The sequence below is a fragment of the Lepidochelys kempii genome, chromosome 9 (genome assembly GCF_965140265.1).
Source record: "Lepidochelys kempii isolate rLepKem1 chromosome 9, rLepKem1.hap2, whole genome shotgun sequence".
NCBI classification, from domain to species: domain Eukaryota; kingdom Metazoa; phylum Chordata; order Testudines; family Cheloniidae; genus Lepidochelys; species Lepidochelys kempii.
The window spans coordinates 90619492-90641390 of NC_133264.1; the positions used below are offsets into that span (position 1 = coordinate 90619492).

General features: G+C 41.9%; 1 protein-coding gene across 10 annotated transcripts in view; it reads left to right on the forward strand.

Annotated features, from left to right (window-relative positions):
* Window positions 1–21899, forward strand: part of IL1RAPL2 (interleukin 1 receptor accessory protein like 2) — a 547775-nt gene that overhangs the window by 496590 nt on the left and 29286 nt on the right. For all 10 annotated transcript variants that reach the window (XM_073358328.1, XM_073358323.1, XM_073358325.1 and 7 more), the window contains one exon: window positions 20881–21010. In XM_073358328.1, coding sequence (XP_073214429.1) covers window positions 20881–21010 — 130 coding nt within the window. The remainder of the gene's footprint in view (window positions 1–20880; window positions 21011–21899) is intronic.

Consider the following 21899-nt stretch of genomic DNA (forward strand, 5'->3'; position numbering starts at 1 on the left):
TTCTCTCCCTCCACCCCACTCTGCTGCTGGTAATAGCTTATCTAAAGTGATCACTCTCCTTACAATGTGTATGATAATTAAGTTGGGCCATTTCCAGCACAAATCCAGGTTTTCTGCCCCCCCCCCCACTTTTTTTTTTCTTCACCCTCTGCATCTGCAAGGGGTATTGCATCTAGTGTGAGATTCACCTCCTGGGAAAGCTGGTGGGGTTTCCACTGCCATCTTTCTCTGAGGAGTCAACCCTGGCAGTTTTAGGACTTCAACAGACTTTGGGTCAGTCTCTTAATCTTTGATAGGGGCCTCATTGTGTCCTAATTAGTAGAAACTGCAGGAGAGCTGCAATGAATCGGCCCGCTGCCCTAACTACACATTCCCTAGGCAGTCCTGCCTGCATTCTGAGTGCTCCACTGTGGAAAGGATTTTTCAGGTATTTTGTAATCCGCAGCTCCCTCCACACAGGCTTACTATCACAAGGGGATTGCCTGGCATGGCTGGCTCAGGCTTAGTATTGAACCTTGCCCATTATCTGCAAAATTCAGCAGGGGGAAATTGATTAGAGTAAATCTAGGCTGGAATGTGGCAAATGCAACATAGAAGGCAAAACATTCCCAGCCCACAGGGACGCCTTAGAGAAAACAAACCTTACCCAAGTAAAGGACCTTCCTGTTCTTCAGGCAGTCAGCACGGATATGGCATTGTAGATTCAGGCTTTAGAAAATCAGATTATGGAGCAGAGATTCCAGGGGAGTCAAGTTTAGTCAGGATGATGCCTGTCACACGAGAGCAGCTGCAGAAACTCATGTCTTTCTCTGGTAGATGGCCTGCAGATCATCACAGCAGAGGAGCACTCAGCGTGCTGCTCACTAAAGGTTCCACACAGCTGGTCTGACACCGGTTCTGACACACGTTTTCGCTCAAACCTTCCCTGCCATCCATACAAAAAGCCCTTGGAATTGTGTCTGTATGTCCTCAGAATAGGGGCTTCCTGGGAGGCATGTGTCTCGCTGGGAGCCATTAATGAGCTGGGAAACTAATCGTTTTTTCTGCCGAGAAATGAAGGCAATAGACTCAAGCCAGCTGATCCCTGGCGTGATACCCTAGCAGGTGATTTGCTGTGTACAGCGGGAGAATTTTACCCAACGTTTTCTACATTCAGCCTTCTACTGGCCAGAAACCCATAAACCAGGTAGAGATGCCTCTCGGACTCCAAGTGCAGTGGTCATCATGCCCACAGTTTCTACCCAGCAGTGTCTGCTATGCTCCACGTATTCCCCTGTGTATAGCCATATAGTAATGCACTCTTGTAGCTATATACAGCTGTGGGTAAATGGTGCCTACTGTACAGGGTGCTGGAGATATTTCTAAATCTGAAAACTGTACTGTAGTGTTCTCCCCAGGAACAACACACGTTGTATCAGATTTAAAATCATTCAGAGAAATGTACACAGAAGACTAGGTACACACATGCCTCGACATATTTCAGCTGTTCCCCACAGGGGGTTATTTCACATCCATAGATCTGACAGATGCACATCACCATAGGTCAGTACTGCCGTCATGCCACTACAACTTTGTGTGAATAGCCCATCACACTGTAAGATTATTACAGTTACCTGGATCTTTACCGGTGCCCAGAAGGTGGCAGTAGCTACCCCAAGGGACAGTGGAGGAAATCTGTAACCATTTGTGGATAAGGCACTAGAAGCAGATCAAATAACAGTCTTGACAGTCAAGTGCCCATGGTCTCCTATTAGATCTCGCAGAGAGCAACTTAATTCATTTCTCAACACTATCACAGCTAGGAAAAGAGATAAGCATAAGGAAGGGCAAAGCTTTTCTCTCAGAGGAAGGATTTTGTAAGCTTCTACTCTACCTCCTAGGTAAGATACTGTCTTGTATCCAAATAACACCACGGGTAAGGCACCACATAGGACATTTCAAGGCTCCAGAATTGTAGAACATAAAAGTCAGCTTCTCTTTGGTAGTCAGCGCTGTATGCAAAGGGCTCTTGTGGTACAGTTTTAGCTGCTGCTTGCTGCCAAGAGCATACTCGAATAAAGTATAGTCTTAAACTGATGTCAAGGTCAGTCTGTAGGTCACTTAGGCCATGCTTAATGCTATTGATTGCCATGTTCACGCCCTTAAGTTCTTCCCAAGACTTCCTAGCCCTGGGGATAACAAGCTATTGTTTTTGCACGATATAACCACATTAGGTTCAGACAATGGTCTCAGAAGATTGCTCTGTATTAACTGATAAAATAGCTTTCCCCAATGGAACAGGAGTTCATGAAGAGTTCTCCACAATGGGAAAATATTACTTCCCTTCTCACTGTATTTCAGATTCAAATTAGCAGTTATCTTCTTTTGAGCTTTGAGAAGGATGTGAGCCCTCTCTCCACAAATGGTTATTTTTGAAGGTCTCATCATAGCCACATTATCTCTGTGTATGATTCGTGGGGACCCAGATTTTTTTTCACCATTGCAGGTGGAATGCCTTAAACCACATAGAATCAAGCCTCAGAGTTAAACTAGCTGTCACAGAAGTGGCTGGCTGATTACTAGCCGTTGCCTGTATGCTTATGATTTTACAATCTCTTGTTTAAAGAAGAAGAACCTGGTCTCCTGTCATTGGAGTGTGCTTTTCTACAGTACCAAAGACTCAGTCTGTGAGCCCAGTTCACTACCACAGTACGGCTCATTTGTGCCACTATCCTGGTCCAAATGGAATGTAAACTCAGCGGATCTGGTCACCTGGGAATTACTCCCAATGAAGGGCTAATCGCTGGGCTCTCATAGGACTGGTTTCAGAGTAACAGCCGTGTTAGTCTGTATTCGCAAAAAGAAAAGGAGGACGTGTGGCACCTTAGAGACTAACCAATTTATTTGAGCATGAGCTTTCGTGAGCTACAGCTCACTTCATCGAAGGCATCGGATGCATCCCATGAAGTGAGCTGTAGTTCACGAAAGCTTATGCTCAAATAAATTGGTTAGTCTCATAGGACTGTGTACCATACTCCTTCCAGACCCCAGCCCTAGGGAGCATGGCCAAGGGAAAGGACTATGATCCAAGTATTACTGCATTGTGGCGATAGGCAACTGGGCATAAATTGGAACAAGCCAGAGAGTTTTTTAACTTGGGGGGAGAGGGGCTGAAATTGCCCCTAGTCTGCCACAGAGCCAGGGTGCTACAAAAGTCACTTTTGTCCACTCCCTCTGCCCGGGTAGTGGAAGCACAAATCCAGCTCAATGTTTTTGTTGTATTTCTCTCTCTCTCCTAGTTAAGGATTTCCTGATATAATTTGCAGTCCTCACGGAGGCTTCCCTCATCCTGCTTCCCTATTTACACATCAGGGGATTCATTAACCTTGGGAGATTTCCCTGTTGTGTTATTAGAAATTGCCTCTTCTTTCCCTGGCCATCTGGGGAGACACATGCCTTGAATCTCATCCAAAGCACTGAGGAATGGGATAGGGTTTGCCTCATCAAAGCAGAACTGTCCTTGGGGAAGCAAAATATCCACAGGGCTGGGTTTTTTTCCATTGTCATCAGTCAACAGTGACGATACTGACAAGGGTGAGTGAGTGGATTTTTTGCTTGGGCAGGTAAATTTTCCTCTCAGCTTCGCAAGGCTGTCGAAGCCATCTCTCGTGATGGTGCAGACCTCAAGAGTTGTGAGTCACAAAGCCTGTCTGATTTGGCACCCACCAAGCAAAATTTTAGATGACTAGAGCCCTACATGCCTGAAATTACATTTAATGTGTGGCTAATGTGAGTTTTATCAACTGAGTGCAAGGCAAGAGACTCCGAGTAAACTGGAGTTCTCGCAACTAATAGGTTTAGGGCAATTAGACTATTGCCGTCAGTAAATCACATCTGTCAAAGAAAAACCAAGGTCATTTTCAACATGACACTTACCTAAACTGATAGATTATGGCTCAAGTCACTGAGCACAATGGGTTGTCAGAATATTGCCTTAGGAAGGAATCGTTTTAACCCCTGAAAGTTGTTTGAGTTTTTCTAATTTATTATGACTCTTTTAGTTTCATTCAGCTTTATTTCCCCATTAAATTCTCTCATGCCTGCTTCATTTAGATCTCATTTTTTGATTAAATAAATGGACCATAAAGTATTTTCCCCCCCAGGTTCTGAGAATAAAAACTAAAGAACCAGAGAAAATCATTCCCTTTTACCAGATTAGCGAATGTTTTCAATGTGCTAGACCTTTTTTCAAAATGTATATCCATCTTAATACTATTTAGGTTTTATGCCATTACTTGTTTTTTTATAAGAAGGACAAATAAAAAATGTTTTCTTTCATTTTGACAGATTAGAAGAGATTAAACTTCACTGTAAATTGTTTACTGGATGACTGAAATACAATATTGATTCACTTGTTGGGCAAAACACAGGTTATATTTATTGAACTCTGTTTTACATTTTTACTCTTCTTAAACGTTATCTCTAAATTCAAATAAATAAATGGAAATTCTCCACTGGAGTGAGCTTGGTAAAAAGGTCATTCTGTAACATTTTTGTTTTCTTCTTAAAAATAGATACTTTATATATTTAATATTCACTGTGGCCGTGATTCAGCACTGCAGTTAAGCATGTGCTTAAGCATGCGAGTAAGCCCACCTCCATTCAGCAAACATAAGAACATCATGAGAACGGCCATACTGGCTTAGACCAATGGTCCATCTAGCCCAGTGTCCTGTCTTCCAACAGTGGCTGGTGCCAGATGCTTCAGAGAGAATGAACAGACTGGACAATTTATTGAGTGATCAATCCCCTGCCATACATTCCCAGCTTCTGGCATTCAGAGGTTTAGGAGTACCTGGAACGGGGGATTGGGGTCCCTGACCATCTTGGCTAATAGTCATTGATGAACCTATCCTCCAGGAACTTCTCCAATCCTTTTTTGAACCACTTATGCTTTTGGCCTTCACAATACCCCCGGCAATGAGTTCCACTCATTCCATCGGTGTAACTCCATTGATGTCCATAATGCGACAGTGGTTTACACCAGTTGAGGATCTGGCTCAACGAGCAATACTCCTCACTATTAACCAGGAAAAGAGGCTCTTGGCACTCAGTACATCATTTCTGGTAAAAATAAATCCACTTACACAAAGAGCAGTGAGGTTTGAATCCTCAGCGAAGGGCATCTTTGCTTTTCAGCGGGAAAAGGTCTTTGGCAAAGTAGACAAAGGTAATACACTTCTGCCAGTTTGAGTGAAGGAGCACGGCACAAGCTGCTTTTGCTGAAGACAATACACATGCTCTCAACCAGGGGTTTTTCCTGTCTTCTTTTTTTTAATAGTGTCATAATAACTAGAACTGTTGGCAGCTGGCTCTGAAGTGGCCTCGGTGGATGCTCTCTATTTCCTCTTATATTGCTGCTCATTTGATTCTGTATTGCAGCACTTCTACAGGCCATATTCTGGCATTGAGAGGATATATAACTTGAGATTCCATCTATGTGGGATGGAGCATTCTGCTGAAGGTTCCCACAAAATCTGAAAGTCCTGATTGGTGGTTAGGCTCCACCAGTCCCAAGTTACCAGACCTTTCCCAGTGAGGAGCTGGGAATTTTATCTGAATAGCACTTTCCTTAACAGCTGGACATGTTACCTATGCCTTGTAAATTCTCCACCATGTCATAAACAGGTAAAAGTCACACAGTAATTCTTCTTAAAATTAAATTTACTACATCAAAAACAGCAAGTTTCCTGCTAATGTGTCTGTAATGAACTTCAAATACTCCGTAACTTTTTCCTGAATGGCCGGGGGTTTGGTGGAGCTACTTGGCTGATAGAAAAACACTGAAAGATGATTTTCTGTACCTTGTTAAAGGAAGTAACAGTCACAGCCCTGCAATGCCAATCACTAGAAATCAGCATGATGGGAGTTACTTCTATCCTTTTTAGGGGAAATAGGGTACGAGGTTTGCTATTAATTACATTATTATGATTTTATTATTTTGTTAATTAACATTTTAAGACATTTGTGAGAAAATTATCTGTTTGGTTGGATTATAGATACATTAGTAAAAATGAGTGATCACAGTTATTAATTTTATTATTACAAGTCACACATACCGTGTAGTGACATAAAATTATGTACCTAGGGCAAGACATGTATACATACAGTAGCAGCTTGTTTTCCTATCTTGTGCTGAAATTTGAAAACTCAGGACATGAATTGTAAAGGGCCCTCTATTTCTGTGCATGAAAGTTTGCTTTTTCGCCAATTGCCTTATGAGGGATGGGCAGTGAGGGGTGGACTGGGCTGGAGATTAAATGGAACAGTGGCTCTTAGTTCTGCTGCAGAGGTTGGGTTCTGCATGGCGAAGGGGCAGACCAAGCTGGCCTCCGGCTATAGAAAGAAATGGCTCCTTGTCCTGCTGCTACTACAGCTGCTATGGCTGTCGGTCGTTCCATTTAGAGGAACTCGCCCTCTGGATAAAGTCCCCAAAGACTGAAGCATTCAACACAAGGCCAGAAGGAAGTCTCAAGTGACCACGATGAACTTGTCTGTCTATGCATTCCCCAATTGTGTGAGTCTATGCATGCACTTATGCCTGTAGAGAACCTATGGTCGCTATAAGAAGTAGGGGAGGGTATGTGTATCCGGATCTTTAATGAAACTCCATTCCTGAGGCCAGAAAGCTCTCTCAGACCTGCCCTCACACATCTGACATATGAAAGTGTAGTCTGACCAGCCCAGCATATGTTAAACTCTAAAGAGACCTGCCATGTTAACCTGACGTTCACATCCACCTGAAAAGCTGTATCTTTGTCATTCCGATATGAGAGAGGGATATCCTTGATATGGTCTTTAGCTTAATAGGATAGCTTTATCATTGTCTGTTTCAAAGACAATGAGCCCCAAAAGTTGTGAGAAGTTAGTGTAATTTCTTAAGAGTGTTATGTTATGTAGCTGGTTTCCTTAGCAATCTTGCCCATGTACTCTGCCTAGTAAAGTGAAACTTGCTAAGACAGAATAGCCATCCTATACATGTGAGTAAGATACAGGATTCGGCCCTTTGTGTGGTAGATGATATTTTTCTGAGACCCCCCCCCACCCCAAAAAATCCCAACACTTATTACTGTATCTTTAATTTCCTTTGTATGAAGCCTGATCACCCTGATATAAAGTGATGCCAGACAGTATCTCATTCTCCCCTTGGAAGGGAAAAAAAAAACCCTATCCCTAATTTATTTGCTCAAATTAATTTGTGTTATGCTGAAATGCCAGAAATAACTTTTCATAGAGAAATATTAATCTTTCAAGTTCAGGTCCTACTGAAAAGCTTCCCACACAGGTGGGCTGGCAGGGGTGTATGAAGGGCTGTTTTGGCTCTGTCCTGTTTGGCTCTGTCCTGTCAATGTGCCACTCAGCAGAAATCTGCTGGTGTAGAGATGGAGATAGTCTGCTACTGACATATACCAGTAGTAGATGGTTTTCCCCTTTGGATCAAGAGTGGGATCCAAAGAAGCAACGGTGACTCGGCATCACAATTCCCTCCCTGTTCTGCTCCTGGGGCAGCTCGGCTACATGCTGCCCCTTATTCAAGGCAGATTGAAAAGTGACAGTCCAACCCCAAATGGCTAGGAGAAATGGGCTTTCTGACTGGGTTGATGGATCAGAGTGCAGGCCTTGAGCATGCACAATGTGAAGAGTGGAGACAATTTCATGCAGGCGACTCTGCCTAATGAAGCCCTGTAAACGTTCATTCTGAACCTTTGGTTGATTCAGATGTGAATGGTAGTGTAACACAGACCTCTTGTCCCTGGTGAAACACAGGCTAGCATGACAGCTTAAAAGTGCAAAAGGGACCTTTTACCTGCTATTTGACAGAAGTTATTTCACAAAGCATTTTGCCAGAGGATGGAGAAATGCATGTAATTCCTTATACATTTTGCATAAAACTGAAGTTATTGCCCTTAACTGTAGAGGGATAAAAGGACTGGCCTGTGGTGGAGTGAAATACAGGCAGGGATGAGGAATAGAAGTCTGTAACAAAAGGAAGTAAGCAGTTGGCAAATAATTGTCAAGACAAATATCTGTCTTTCCTCCAGCTGTCAGATCAGTATCAAAGACACAGTCTTCTGCATGGTATGATTAATGAGAGAAACCCCAACTTTAGTTCAAATGCTGATAGTGTGAAATGAGATCTGAGATCTGCAGCCCATAACAGTGTGTCACTGCCCTGGCAGAAAACATATCTATGTACTGTGACGGGGCAAGGCCAGATGGCTATAGAAAAGTAGTGGGAGATAGATATATTAGCTCCAGGCTAAACAAATCCCTGGTACCAGGATAAGTGAAATGGCAGCTGCTCCAGGTCAATTAAGACACCTGGGGCCAATTAAGAACTTTCCAGAAGGTAGGGAGAAGGCTAGGTTGATTGGGACACCTGAAGCCAATCAGGGGCTGGCTGAAACTAGTTAAAAGCCTCCCAGTTAGTCAGGTGGGTGTGCATGTCAGAAGCTGTGGGAGGAAGTTGCGCTGTTGGAGAGGCTGAGTAGTACACACCATATCAGGCACAAGGAAGGAAGCCCTGAGGTAAGGGTGAAGTGGAGCTTGAGGAAGTGAGGGCTGCTGTGGGGGAAGTAGCCCAGGGAATCATACATGTAATGTTTCTAAAAGGTCAGCTACCATAGCTGAGCTGGAGCCCGGAGTAGAGGGTGGGCCCGGGCTCCCCCCCCTGCACCTTTGCCCCTGATTAATCACTGAGACTGGGAGACAACAGAGACTGTGCAAGGAAGGATAACTTCTCCTCACCTCCCTCACTGGCTTATGATGAAAATGGCTCAGTAGACTGTGACCCTTGTCTCCACAGTGAGCCTCTGAGGCTAGCAAAATCTGCCAGGAAATGCGGGACTCATGGAGGCAAGGACAGAGCTTTGTCACAGTACCCTATTACTATAATTATCTGATCAGAGGAGGCTCACATTAGGATTTCAGAGAGCAGGGCTTCTGTTTCAAAGGTATTAGTGACAGCTTAGTTATAGTCTGAAATACTAACTCCTCTTTTCCAATTCACTGTTGTATATAAAAGTTTCTGCTCGACTGATAGAATAAAACATGACAACTTGTCTCCTAGCCCAAGTGTAAATTTCCACTTCATTATTATTAATCATATTTGTTAAGCGCCAACAACATGATCAGGACTGTTCAAGAGACAGACACCAGGACAATTCTGGCTTCCAGGAGCTTATGTAAGATGCAGTTAGCAAAGTGAAAGCATCACTGAGAAAGTGCTGAAAATGTGTCACTTGGTGACTCTGTTCACATATGTGTAGCCAGATGCCAAGTGCTCTGAGATCTTCCCGATGACCTGGATCTGACCTGTAATTCCATATATTCTGCCTCATTGGGTTGAAGTAAAAAACGCCCCTGTTGCTGTGTTGTCAAGAGGAAGAACAAAAAGAGGTTGCAAACAGGGCTTGCCCGAAAACAAGAATTTCGGTTTTGCAGGAAATTGGGAGGTTTTGGCTCAGATCGGAATGGAAAGGAGACTTTTCAACTTTTTGAGAGTGAGTGTGGTAAGTCCCTGCCCTCCCTGATTCAGAGCAGGTACTTCAACTTGGGTTCCCACTTCCCAGGTGAGTGCTCTCACCACCAGGCTATTGCCTATTCTTGGGTAGGGTGTATTCTCTCTCTCCTCTCCCCAACCAAATTTCCATTCTGGACCTGAGAAACCTTCCCAACAAAAGTTTTGTCAAAACCGATCTGTTTCCATGAAAAATTTTGGTTTCCATTAATCAACATTTTCCAACAAAAAAAGTTTTGTCGAAAACTTCCCAAGCAGCTCTAGCTGCATGGCCTCCCCAGATGTTCATTGAACAGTAGTTCAGTCCCAAGGCAGTTGTGGTCCCTGAAGGACCCCAGGTACTTAGAGCTTACGGCAGGGAATTTCAAAACTGCCTTGAAATGGGAGTTGGGTAACTAATTCACTCAGCCTCTTTTGAAATTCCTAGCTTGGGGTAACATTTTTGAAAGGACTAAGGGCCAGATTTTTAAAGGTATTTAGGCAACTAAAGATGCAAATAGGTGCTTAGTGTGATTTTCAAAAAAAAACCTAAGCATCTAACACTCCTTGAAATCAGTGGGAGCGAGGCACATAGAAGCTTCTGAAAATTCCACTAGGTGCCTAAATATACTTAAAAATCTGGCCCAAAGTGACCTAGGAGCCTAACTCAAATTTTCAGAGCCACTTAGGCATGTAGGACCCTGTGTCCCATTGACTTTCAATGATACTTCAGCTCTTAAGTGACTGTCACTTTTGAACATGGGACTTAGGATCCTAGGTCATTTAGGTGCTTTTCAGAAAATTTTACCTTAGAAGATTTTGTTCTCATTGATCCATTTCCGAAGCAATTCAGAATATCTGATCACTTTTTGAAGTTTCAACTTCTTGTATACTCTATTTTGGCTTTTCCCTTCTGGCAAGGGCCACTATCAACAAGAAAAGCCACAAGCAGTATTTCCTGTGGATCATCATTATTTCCTGTGAATTAAAAATGGATAAGGGTATTCAGAAATCTTACCTACAAGCTGTCTAATGTTCCGCTGCTTCCTAGATATGCTGTATGTGCTGTGAGTCTCATGCATAATATCTATTATGGAAGAGCACCAATATCTAGCAGCCAAATGTGTGAGGATGTGTCAGGACATTTTAAAAAAAGAATAGAATGGAACAAAAGAATCAGGAGCAGCTTCGTAAACTATAAAGGTCAAAGCAGGACAAGCATAAGATCTTTTACATTTTCTTCTCTGTATCCTGGCTTGCACTTTTTCTTATTGCCAAAGAATTGCTTGAGCGAAACAATCCATATGTAAGTGAATATACAAGTTCACAAGTTAACTCATGTCATGTACAGCAATTTCTTTTTCACACCTATCAGCACAGATGCCAAAACACCATTTGTATTCAGTTCTTGAATCACTATCCAATTTTGGTGACCTTCTTGAGATTTATTTCCTTTGTAGAAGTTGGGGGATATAACAGTCCAGCACCTGAAAAAACATTATTCTTAAATGCTGTTTAAATTACTTTAACAAAGCTGGGAGCTAGTTAGATAATTTTATTTCAACCCTAAAATGGCTTTATTAGAGCAATCAGTGTCTCCTCAGTAATACAATCTGTGCTTACTCAGGTCAAACTGCCATTGGCTTCAGTGGGAGGGTTACCTGAGTAAAGGAGAGAAGGATTTAGCCCATAGCTAGGATTCCACTTTGTAAAATAATCAGTTAAGTGAAAGGGGGGGGGAAACCCCAGCTATAGTAATTAGCATGAACATTATAAATCTTGTTATGCCAAACAAAACACGGTTCCTTTGATCAGTTCACTCTGGGGAAACCTTCTAAAAAAGAACGAGAACGTTGTTAACATGCCTCAGCTGCTAAAGATATTTACTGCAGCTGCCTCTTCCAGTACAGGCAGAGTCTCTTGTGAAAACACCGGGAGTTTGAGCAGAGCAGTCTAGGTGCAATAGGCCAACATCCTGCAGGGGTGCTAAATTTCCCTCACTTTTGAGCGAGTGCAGCAATGGTGGAACAAGAGTTGTGGGTCACTTGCAGTCCCAGCAATAGGATCTTTGGAGAAGTGGAGGGAGTGGGGACCTGGAAGAGAAGCAACAGGGAGGGGATCTAGACTGTGCCATGAATGGTAACAGCAGCAAGGGGGAGAATGGAAGGGTCTAAGAAGTGGGTGGGGTGGGTCTAATAAAGTTCTGAACTCCTTTATTCCCTGACCACAGCCACATAATAGTGGTCAGTATCTGCAGACCCCAGTGGCAGATGTTACAGAGGAAGCAGTGGAGAGAAAAAGGAAATATGGGACAGGGAGGGAAAGAAAGTATTTGGTGGGCGTCTTGGGGAAATGTTGCGACGAGAGGAAGAGGAAAAAGGGAAAAAAGAATGGAACTCAAAGGGTAAAAATAAGGGAGAACGGAAACCTGAGAACGAACCTGAAAGCTCATGAATCCAAAGGGAATTGCCAAGTGAATAAAAGATGGGAAGGGGGAGATTTTGTGGAGGGATGGCAAGATGGTGAGAGACAGAACATGAGGGATAGACAGGAAGAAACAAGCCTTGGGAAAGAAACCCAGCCTGGTGAAATGGGGAGAGAGAGAAGAGAAAGTTAGAAAATACTGAGCAAGAGTAAAATGGCAAAGAGGCCAGCAGAAAATGATGGAATAAAGGTAGCAGAAAATAAAGAGGCAAACAAAAGAGGAGAAGGATTGGGATGAGGATGGAAAGAAGATACTGCAAAAAATAATAGTAATAATAATAATAACACCCCACGATGATCAAGTGCAGTAACTTTTATGTTCATTATAATTTATTCCTTTTCATGAGTTCTATGTCATAATGGGGCCTCTGGATGCCATATTAGGGTGCACGAACTGGCACTGATGTGTGCAAAATGGGCTTCTAGTTACCTAAGTGCAGATCTGAGCATCTGAATCCAGGATTTGACTACCCCATTATGTGCTCGTGTGTGGTCGATTATGCCCTCTATCTGCAGCGTCTCCGGCTTCCTCTGCCTATTGCACGAACTGTTCAGCATCTATATTCAGGGTTTATTAAATGAATCCAGAAGGTGTGGGACGTATCAATTTTTAAATCAAGCAGATGTTTATTCACCACATGGGACAAATCTCAAGAGGTGCTAAGTACCTGCATCCATGTTCCACTGGAATCAAGGAAAGCTGTAGGCGCTCAGCAGCTCTCGGGATCTGACCCGTGAAATGTATGATATGAAATATGGGAATGAGGAGAATGTTTGCTGACAGTCACAGAAGTACAGAAGTCCTTTCTTTGCACAGAATCACTCTGTTTATTCAGTATCAATGAGTATGCACAGCTCAGCAGAGATTGCCTACCTAAATCTTTGATTAACTGATACCTTTTAAATGCAACCTTGTAAACTCAAAGAGCAAAGACACAACCTACTTAACAAAATATTTGGCGCCGTATGTATTTTTTTTTTCCAGAATTTCAGACTAAGAGGGTTGGTCTTAGATTGCAAGACTGACCTCTAGTGTAAAACATCTGCTATAGTTTACTGTCATAAAATCTATGGATCTTATTCAGCAGATATTCAGCATCCGCAGGTGCTGCTTGCATAGGCCACCCGAGTTCTTAAAGCTCAGCATCTACAGAGCTAATTCTCCCAGGAGCCTAAAAGCTCCGGTGTATTAGTGTGTTCCTGGATTCTGCCTGTTACTGCCGATTGCAAGAGAATGGCTAAAAGCATGACCTTGGAAGGAACTTGGAGAAAATTGATGCTCTCTGCAAACTAGATATCAGCTTCTGCACAAAGATTGTTTTTCATGAATCAAGGTTTATGTTGCCCCTGGCATTTGTGGTGTGGAGAAATTGCAAGTAGAAGCTCTGTCTCCCTTATCTCCTTGTCCAGGATTTCCTTCTGGAGTAAAGGAAGTAGGTTCTTTACTTCACTGTTCTATTCAGTTCAGCCCACTTTGCCAGATGAATATAAGAGTCTGCTCTTTGGTTAATTCCAGACATTTTTAAAGTTCATTACAGCAGCCCAGAGTTCTGGTCAGTGATAAACCAGTGACACAATGATTTGCCTTGCAAACATCACAACTGGAGATTCAGATTCAGTCCTGTAGGCAGTCTCTGGAAGACTATTAGTGAGATGGGCTAAAAAATGTCTTTCATCTCTTACCTCTAGTTATCTGTTACAGTAATGGATGTATAGTACTCAGTGGAATATCTATGTAATGTCTGCACATGAAAGTCACGTTGTATTGTGTTAGATGACCTTGTAATAAAGGCATAAACCATGTAGCTACATTCTCACAGTTTAGAGAGGAACGTAAAAAAGCCAGAAGAGAGGTCATAAGAATGGCCATACTGAGTCAGACCAAAGGTCCATCTAGCCCAGTATCCTGTCTTCCGAAAGTGGCTAATACCAGGTGCCCCAGAGGGAATGAACAAAACAGGTAATCATCAAGTGATCCATCCCCTGTCTCCCATTCCCAGCTTCTGGCAAACAGAGGCTAGGGACACCATCCCTGCTAATAGCCATTGATGGACCTATCCTCCGTGAATTTATCTAGTTCTTTTTTTAACCCTGTTATAGTCTTGGCCTTCACAACATCCTCTGGCAAGGAGTTGACTGTGCATTGTGTGGAAAAAAATACTTCCTTTTGTTTGTTTTAAACTTGCTGCCTATTAATTTCATTTGGTGGCCCTTAGTTCTTGTGTTATGAGGAGTAAATAACTCTTCCTTATTTACTTTCTCCACACAGTCATGATTTTATAGACCTCTATCATATTCCCCCTTAGTCGTCTCTTTTCCAAGCTGAAAAGTCCCAGTCTTATTAATCTCTCTTCATATGGCAACCGTTCCATAGCCCTAATCATTTTTGTTTCCCTTTTCTGAACCTTTTCCAAGTCCAATATATATATTTTTATAATCAGAAATGATACATGGATAAGGTAGGAGGAGAGAACTTGGATGCTCAACAAATACACAAAAGAGAAGAGCTAGGGAATATAATGACAGCTGATTAATAACTTTAAAATGAATGAAGAGAGGGCATTATTCCCAGAACTAGGTAGGCCAAGGAGCATTGGCCTGAATCTAAATGTTAAAATAGATATGAGGGGAAAATTAAGACCAGCTGAATTGTGCAATAAATTCTGCCCTCACTGCAAGCATGGTTGAAAGTGAGATAGTAAGTGGTCTTGCAAACTGTAAGGGTCCAACTGCGTGACTACAATATTCCTGGCTGGCCATACAGCCTGTGGTTCCTTAATAATCACAAGCACTGTGTTCTGTAATTGTACTGGGTGATATGATGTACATTCTTAGCTGATGCCTCTGGTATGTCCCATGAAACTCTGGCAAGATAAATCTGAAAGCCACTTGAATAACATGTGCCCTCTCTCTCTCTCCCCTTGCTGGCTGAGAGCTCTAGGGGTCACAAAATGCTGATGTCTAGGCAACGTCTGAGAAGATGGATGTAGAGCTCTTTGTCAGCTGTTGGCCCAACTGCATCTTTCCCAAGAAATATAGTGCCTTTCTAGGGAGTAAGACACCTGCGCTATTGTCAATGTGAACCAGTTAAAACTTAAGCATTGACGAGGAAGGCCTGGAATGAGAGAGTGATTCTGCAGAGATGCACACATCTTCCCTTCTGCATGTGCTCAATAGCCATTATTTAGGCAAATGAGATAAAAATACCATATAAAGGCACTAGTCAGTAGTATTAATGGCCATGAGGGTCTGCAGATGCAAACCCAGAAAATGAACCATGCAGAATTAACTTGACACCGCTTGTCACAAGAAGGATTTCCTTGCAAAGGAGGTATCCTGTACTGTATTCTGCAGGCCACCCTCTTCAGTCTTTTGTTTGGTAGCCAGTTTTGGCACCTGAACCCAGTTGAAACTGTTTTCCGCCTTCTGAAAGGGCAGAATGCCACTAAAACAGATGAGTATGATCACAGACGTACCAGAGAGCCAGTATGTGCATCAAATTGGTATATGAGTGGTCAGATTCTTGTCCAAGAATGCAGCTAGAGCAGTCATGAATCTCTGCCCAGATTAAAGAGATATACTGTCATCAGTCCAGCCAAGTACTGACCTGACTTTGGAAGGCTTTACCTCATTTCTTATGGCTTGAGTGGAGTGTTTTGTGCTTTAGTGTATAAGGAGAAGTGTTTCATGAGGAAGGGAGATTGAAGAATGATAGTAAGGTCTGTGCAGTCTAAGCAGTTCTAGAAAGGAAGCACCTGTGGATCTTATCAGAAGTGGTTTCTCCACCAAATCGAGTTTCCGGCAAAAGAGGTGCAGGTGCAAAGACCAGATTATGACTTTCCACAAATATTGTCCTGATTCAGGTCCCAGAGTACCATTTTAGCTGTCTCGGGTTATTGTTTAATTGTGTACTATGCAAATATCAAAATCAGATTATTGCTAAAGGGAAAACATCCCCTGCCCAAGTATCATCATTTTTTAAAACTTATTTATTTAAAAAACAATTCTCCAGGGACAGTACATGTGCCAGGCTACATCAGAAATCCTTACCTTTCTGAAAGGTATTCTCCACAAACAGCAAGAGTGTAGCAACCTACATTTTCAAACTTGAGTGCCAATATATAGAGACCTGAATCCATCCATTGGCACCAAAGAAATATAGCTTGCTTTCCAGCAGCTCTGAGCATCCATGCATGGCCTCTCTGGGGTCTAGTCTCTTTTCTCCACAGCCCCTCTACTCTCATCTTCCTAGTTATATTTGACTGAGGTAGGATTACATAACTAGCAGGGGAAGACAGAACTCTATCACTTTAAATAAATGTCATAATGACTAACACAGATGGAGCATCTTTCATCCAAGGATCTCAAAGGACTTTATTAACAATATTAAGCCTCTTGACACCTTTATGAAGTAGGTATTACCTCCATTTTAGAGATGGATAAATTGAAGCACAGCAGGGTTGTGGCTTGCCTGAGCTCATCCTGCAAATTCAGGGCAAGAACCAGAGATAGAACCCAGCCGGCTACACTGATAGACCCACCCGATGTTGTAACTATTTGGGGTGGGAAATCAGAATGGGTTTGTGAGATTTGAGGCGGGAAGTTGATGATGTCATCGTTACCTTTCATTCCTCTGACCTGTCACTGTGCAGCAGAGGTGAAGTCACAGAACAAGTAAAATCTTGCGTGTACCTAAGAAGTCTGTTCAGATCCGACGGGTCCATCAAGGGCGAAATTTAAAGAGATGTGCTTTAGTGACATATGCTGCACTTAATCTGATTAAATGATGGACTGATAAAAATGTTATGTTGGATCCCAACGTGACAATACTAACAGTATTACTCTATGGTCTGGAAACAGCTGCATTAAATTCAAGAGACATCAGAAGGCTGGAAGCAGTAGGGATGAGAGTCCTTCCAAAGATGGCATGTGTAAAGTGGAATGAAAGTACAAGAATCAGGAAATCCCAGTGTTTCAAACTTTTGAGTTTTTGACCAAAGGAAAATGATGACAAGGAGCCTCATTAACATTAGTGGGCCTTGGATCAGGCAATTTGTAGAGAGACATTTAAGCCCTATCCACTGGAGGAAAAGATCACTGTAAGAGGAGGCCTCACCCTTAAGGACTGGAGGGCTGGGGCTAGCCAATCCTGGTTACAGCCTGAGCCACACCTGGAAGAGAGCAGGGTGATTGCCCTGTAAAGAGCAGCAGGAGGCTGCAATGAAGGAGGGGATGCTCAGGGATTAGAGACTGCTAGGAATGAGCAGGCTCTAGTGGACAGTAGTGGGAGTTAGGACTAAGACTTCAGCCAGGTAGGGCACGCCAAAACAGGAAAGGTCCCAGACAGGAAGAAGAGACGCCTTTGTTTTGTGTAGACGTTCGGATGCACTGGAAAACTTTATTTTGAATGTTTGTTGATTTAATAAAACAGGACCCAAAGAAGGATGGGAGTGGACAAAAGTGGTTGAGGTTTTTTTAGTTTATTGAACAGTCCAAGAGGGGAAACTGAGGAAGGCTGCCTGTAGCATGATGGTAAGCCACTAGGGGGCACATGAGAGGCATCTGGCCTGGTTACAATCACTAACAGAAGTTAGCCAGGAAAGACTAAATGAGTGCTCTTACAAGGGCAAATAGCAACCAGTATAAAGAGGTAGAAAATAGGCTACCTGCCAACAGATAAATCGATATGCCTGTGTGCATTAGTTGGATCCTGTGATCTATATACAGCTTTTGTTTTTGTGCACCAGTCTCCGAGCCATTCATTTAACCATGATATTTCAGTTTTTAAAGGATCAAACTCTTTTTGCAGAGTTATTTTAAGCATCATTTGTTTGAGGCTGGGAGGGTGTAATATTCAAGATGAGATGCGATACAGAATATGCCATTTACTTTCACAATATGCCACACCCCCAGTAAGCATGTTCAAAATCACACAGAGCAATATTCTACTGCAAACCCTTTCTCAGTCCTTAGCCAAGACATCCCATGAAATCACTTCAGTAAGGGCCAGCAGGATTTGGCTAACTGTTTTTAGTTGGAATTCTCTTTTGAAAAATGAAATGCAAGGGGAAATGGTAAAATGTACTGAAGAATTCATATTCATTTATTGTGAAAATAGTCATATGAAAATTTACAATAAGATTTGGCTATCAAAAGTTCCAGTTGCCAGCAGTAGTGCCTTATCAGCTGGGAGTTTACAACAAGCATGTCTGATGGAAAGAGATGGGGAAGAAAACAAAAGCAGAGACTTCTGCTTGGAAGCAGAGGCTTTAATGTAGCAAGGTGACCCGAGGTAAAAAAAGGAGAATTAATAATATCTAACAGTCTTTTCTATTCTTTCCTCACTGTGACTTAAAATGCTCCATTAAATGTTGACTTCATTAGTAATCCCTCTAATCACTCCCCGAGTTTTAACCAAAATGTTTAATTTAAAGAAATGTCTATCGGATTTAAATTGAACCTATTGACAATTGAGGCAATTGTAGAATCCCACAAACTCTTTGGAACTTTGATTTTTAATTAAATGATGCAAGAGAATTTTAAATGTAGTTAAAATGTTAACTCTTTTGTGTGATACCTAATGTGAATAACTACATGCAATTCTCTGGGCATTTACTTTGCAATTATAGAAATCAGACATCTCTTCAGAATGTTTTTGCTTCTTTCATTTGATTCTGTGAGAATCTGCTGGATTAGTGAACAAAAAACATCCTGTAAGAAACTGTTCTAGCAATACTTAATGGCCAGCACAGTGTGCCAAGTAAGGGGCAAATACTGTCATTTTTGATAGACCACATCTAGCCTTTTCCTTTTTTCACATTGCTCTAATTGTCATTTTCCATTCAAGTCAAACGTGGATTGAACACCCGCATGCCAGGAATCACTTAAATTGATGTGCATCATGACTGCTGGGCAAACAGCACAATAAGAACTTACACCTGGCATTGGCCATCTATAGACATTGCAAAATGTATATAGCTGGAGGACTAATTCCCAGTCACATCAGTTAAGGACACTCGTCAGCACCTCACAGAATTGGTTCCTATGTGAGAATGCAGATTGGTCCAGAATATTTCATAGAATCATTTCCCATGATACCGTCTTGTAGTGAGTGAGGCTGAGCAGTTCTACATTTGGATACATATTGTTTGATTGTTGATTCATTGATCCTTTATGTCTCTTTGTTATGACATTAATCAGTACTGTAGGAGTCAGAGTAACAGCCGTGTTAGTCTGTATTCGCAAAAAGAAAAGGAGTACTTCTGGCACCTTAGAGACTAACCAATTTATTTGAGCATGAGCTCACGAAAGCTCATGCTCAAATAAATTGGTTAGTCTCTAAGGTGCCACAAGTACTCCTTTTCTTTTTACTGTAGGAGTGTGTGACTGAATGTAGATATATAATCTATACATCAAGCTATCAGTATATCATCGTTATTTATAGATATCAATATGTTCTGTAGGTAACTACAAATAATAAACACACTAACAGTAAATAGTGACAATTTTCATGAAACCTTGTTTCGCACACTTTCATGATACACATTCCGTTTCCCTTTCCATTTTTTCCTCTCATTATTTTCTGGAGAAACAGTCTTTTTGTCAGACAAGATCTGCAGATTTTCTTTCCCTCACTGTACCCTAAAGCGACTCGTGCTTTTGTGAGCCCAACTTGAAACAACTTAGAGGGTCCTAATTTTCAGAGGCTGAGTATTGAGCATTTTATGGAACTCCAGCTCCTTTAAAGTTTCGCAGGGTTGGGCTCTAAAAGAGTGAGGTGCCCATTCTGTTTCCATGTAAAAACCCTCAACTACCAGCATGGCTGGCACAATCAGACAGTTCTTCTAAATATAATTTAGTCCATTTTCCAGTGGTCTTGATCCAGTTCCAGTTGAAAGTCTTTTTCATTGACATCAGCTCAAGCTCCAATTGCCCTTCTTCTTTCTTGGGCGCTCGGGACACCAGACCCTCTTCAGCAACATCCGTGACACATGCACACAGAAAGAGATCCAACAGCTATATCTGCATACTCGGGGAATGGGCACGATTCCCCAAAATTCACTGAAGCTATGGCTGCTTCAGCTACAACTACAACTGGCAGGCAAGCAACCATCGGGCCTGGCAAAGCAAACACTGAATGATTCTTTTGGCTATCTAGTACAGCTAAAAGTCATCTCTCAATGAAAGCTTATCTAGAAGCTGATTCCTTGGAGAGAAAAGAGAGGCAGCAGGACATCTGTGTTTTGTTTTATTTCTTTTAAAAAAAAATTTGAGCTAATGGGGAAAGAGACTTCTTTACTTTATTACCTGATCAGTCATTTAAGGTTTAATCATTTTTCACAAATCTGATTGATATGACCATTGCTCCTGTTGTTGCACCCTTGCCGTTACACACAACCTTTATTTCAGGGACTTTAAATGCTTTATGAACAGTACACATGTGAAGTAGGAATTATTACACCCATTTTACAGAAGGGTAGACAGAAGCACACCAATTTAGTGACTTTCCTACTGCCTCGTGATACTGGCCAATTTTGGAATAGAACTGAGAACCTTTAGCAACTAACCCAACATGACTTGCACTATGACCATTTCTAGTAGCTGCCATCTCACTGTCCATGTGATACCATTCTGAGAACATTTCAATGATGGATCACATCAGAGTTTTATATCACTACTATCCACTGCACATTTTAGTTCACACGGAAATTTCCCTTCATGCCTCATGGCTCTTTTTCCTTATAGTCTTTTACAAAGAACTTTATTGAAAGCTTTTAACAATAGAATTTTCACAGTTATTTTCCTACACTGACATCCATGCTTATTTGTCTAACCGCCTCTCTGTATGTTGTCCTCAGGTAACCCACTAAGCATTGCCTGCAAAGCATTCTTTGGATTCAGTGGAGAATCGGGCCCCATGATCTACTGGATGAGAGGGGAAAAATTCATTGAAGAACTAGAAGGTCACATTAGAGAAGGGGAAATCAGGTACTGTTTGGAGTATTTATTTTACTGCTAAGAAAATGGTATGGCCCAACAGGGAATGTTTTTAACACCTTTTTAATTTGAACTGAAAATGATTTTCTTGTCTAAAAAGTGATGGATGGCTGCGAACCAGTGCAACATTAGCTCATTGCTTCTGATTATACTCTAAAGACAGTGTGGCTATTCATGTGTTCTGAGGATATGTCACCAAATTCCCTAGGCTACCGCTGACATGCTTCTGAATGTCCTGGGGGTTGCTTTTGGCCTTTAACTATAATGATATTGTCCACTACATTTGCCCCAAGTGGATGCTCTTGGGAAATTAATGTTATTTTCAGTATCGATGTTAATCCTAAAGATGGATGGCCACCTGCCAGAGATTTCTACACTGTTTCTCTTCTACTTGCCCAACCAGCATAGAGCTATGTACAGTGCACATAACTTAACCAGTGCCTTCTCTACGTGTGTATGTGTTCCTTTCTGCAGAGAAACAAGTAATCATGAGGTGTTTGTTACCCATCTTGTGCCTTTTTTGTGTCATCAGACATTCAGATTGCTGACCATTGCTTGTTGTAAAAGTTTTAATGAAAAGAATCCTTCATAATATGTGTCTCCGTTAATTTGTATGAGTCCAAATGAACCTCGTAGTTCATGGAATTTGTACTTAACTATATTCCCTTGTCATCCCTCATTAATAATTCCCTGACTAAAAGCTTCTTGAGTAGGACCCACATCTTCCTCTATGTTTGCCCAGCTCACTGGTGTTCCCAGTTCTCCTTGACAAATGATGAATAAAAGTACTAAAACAACCCAGGTTCTTTTCACATCTTCAACCTCTTACCTGTTTAAGACCCATCTTTAACTGCAAATTATCAAAGAAATCCAAAATAAC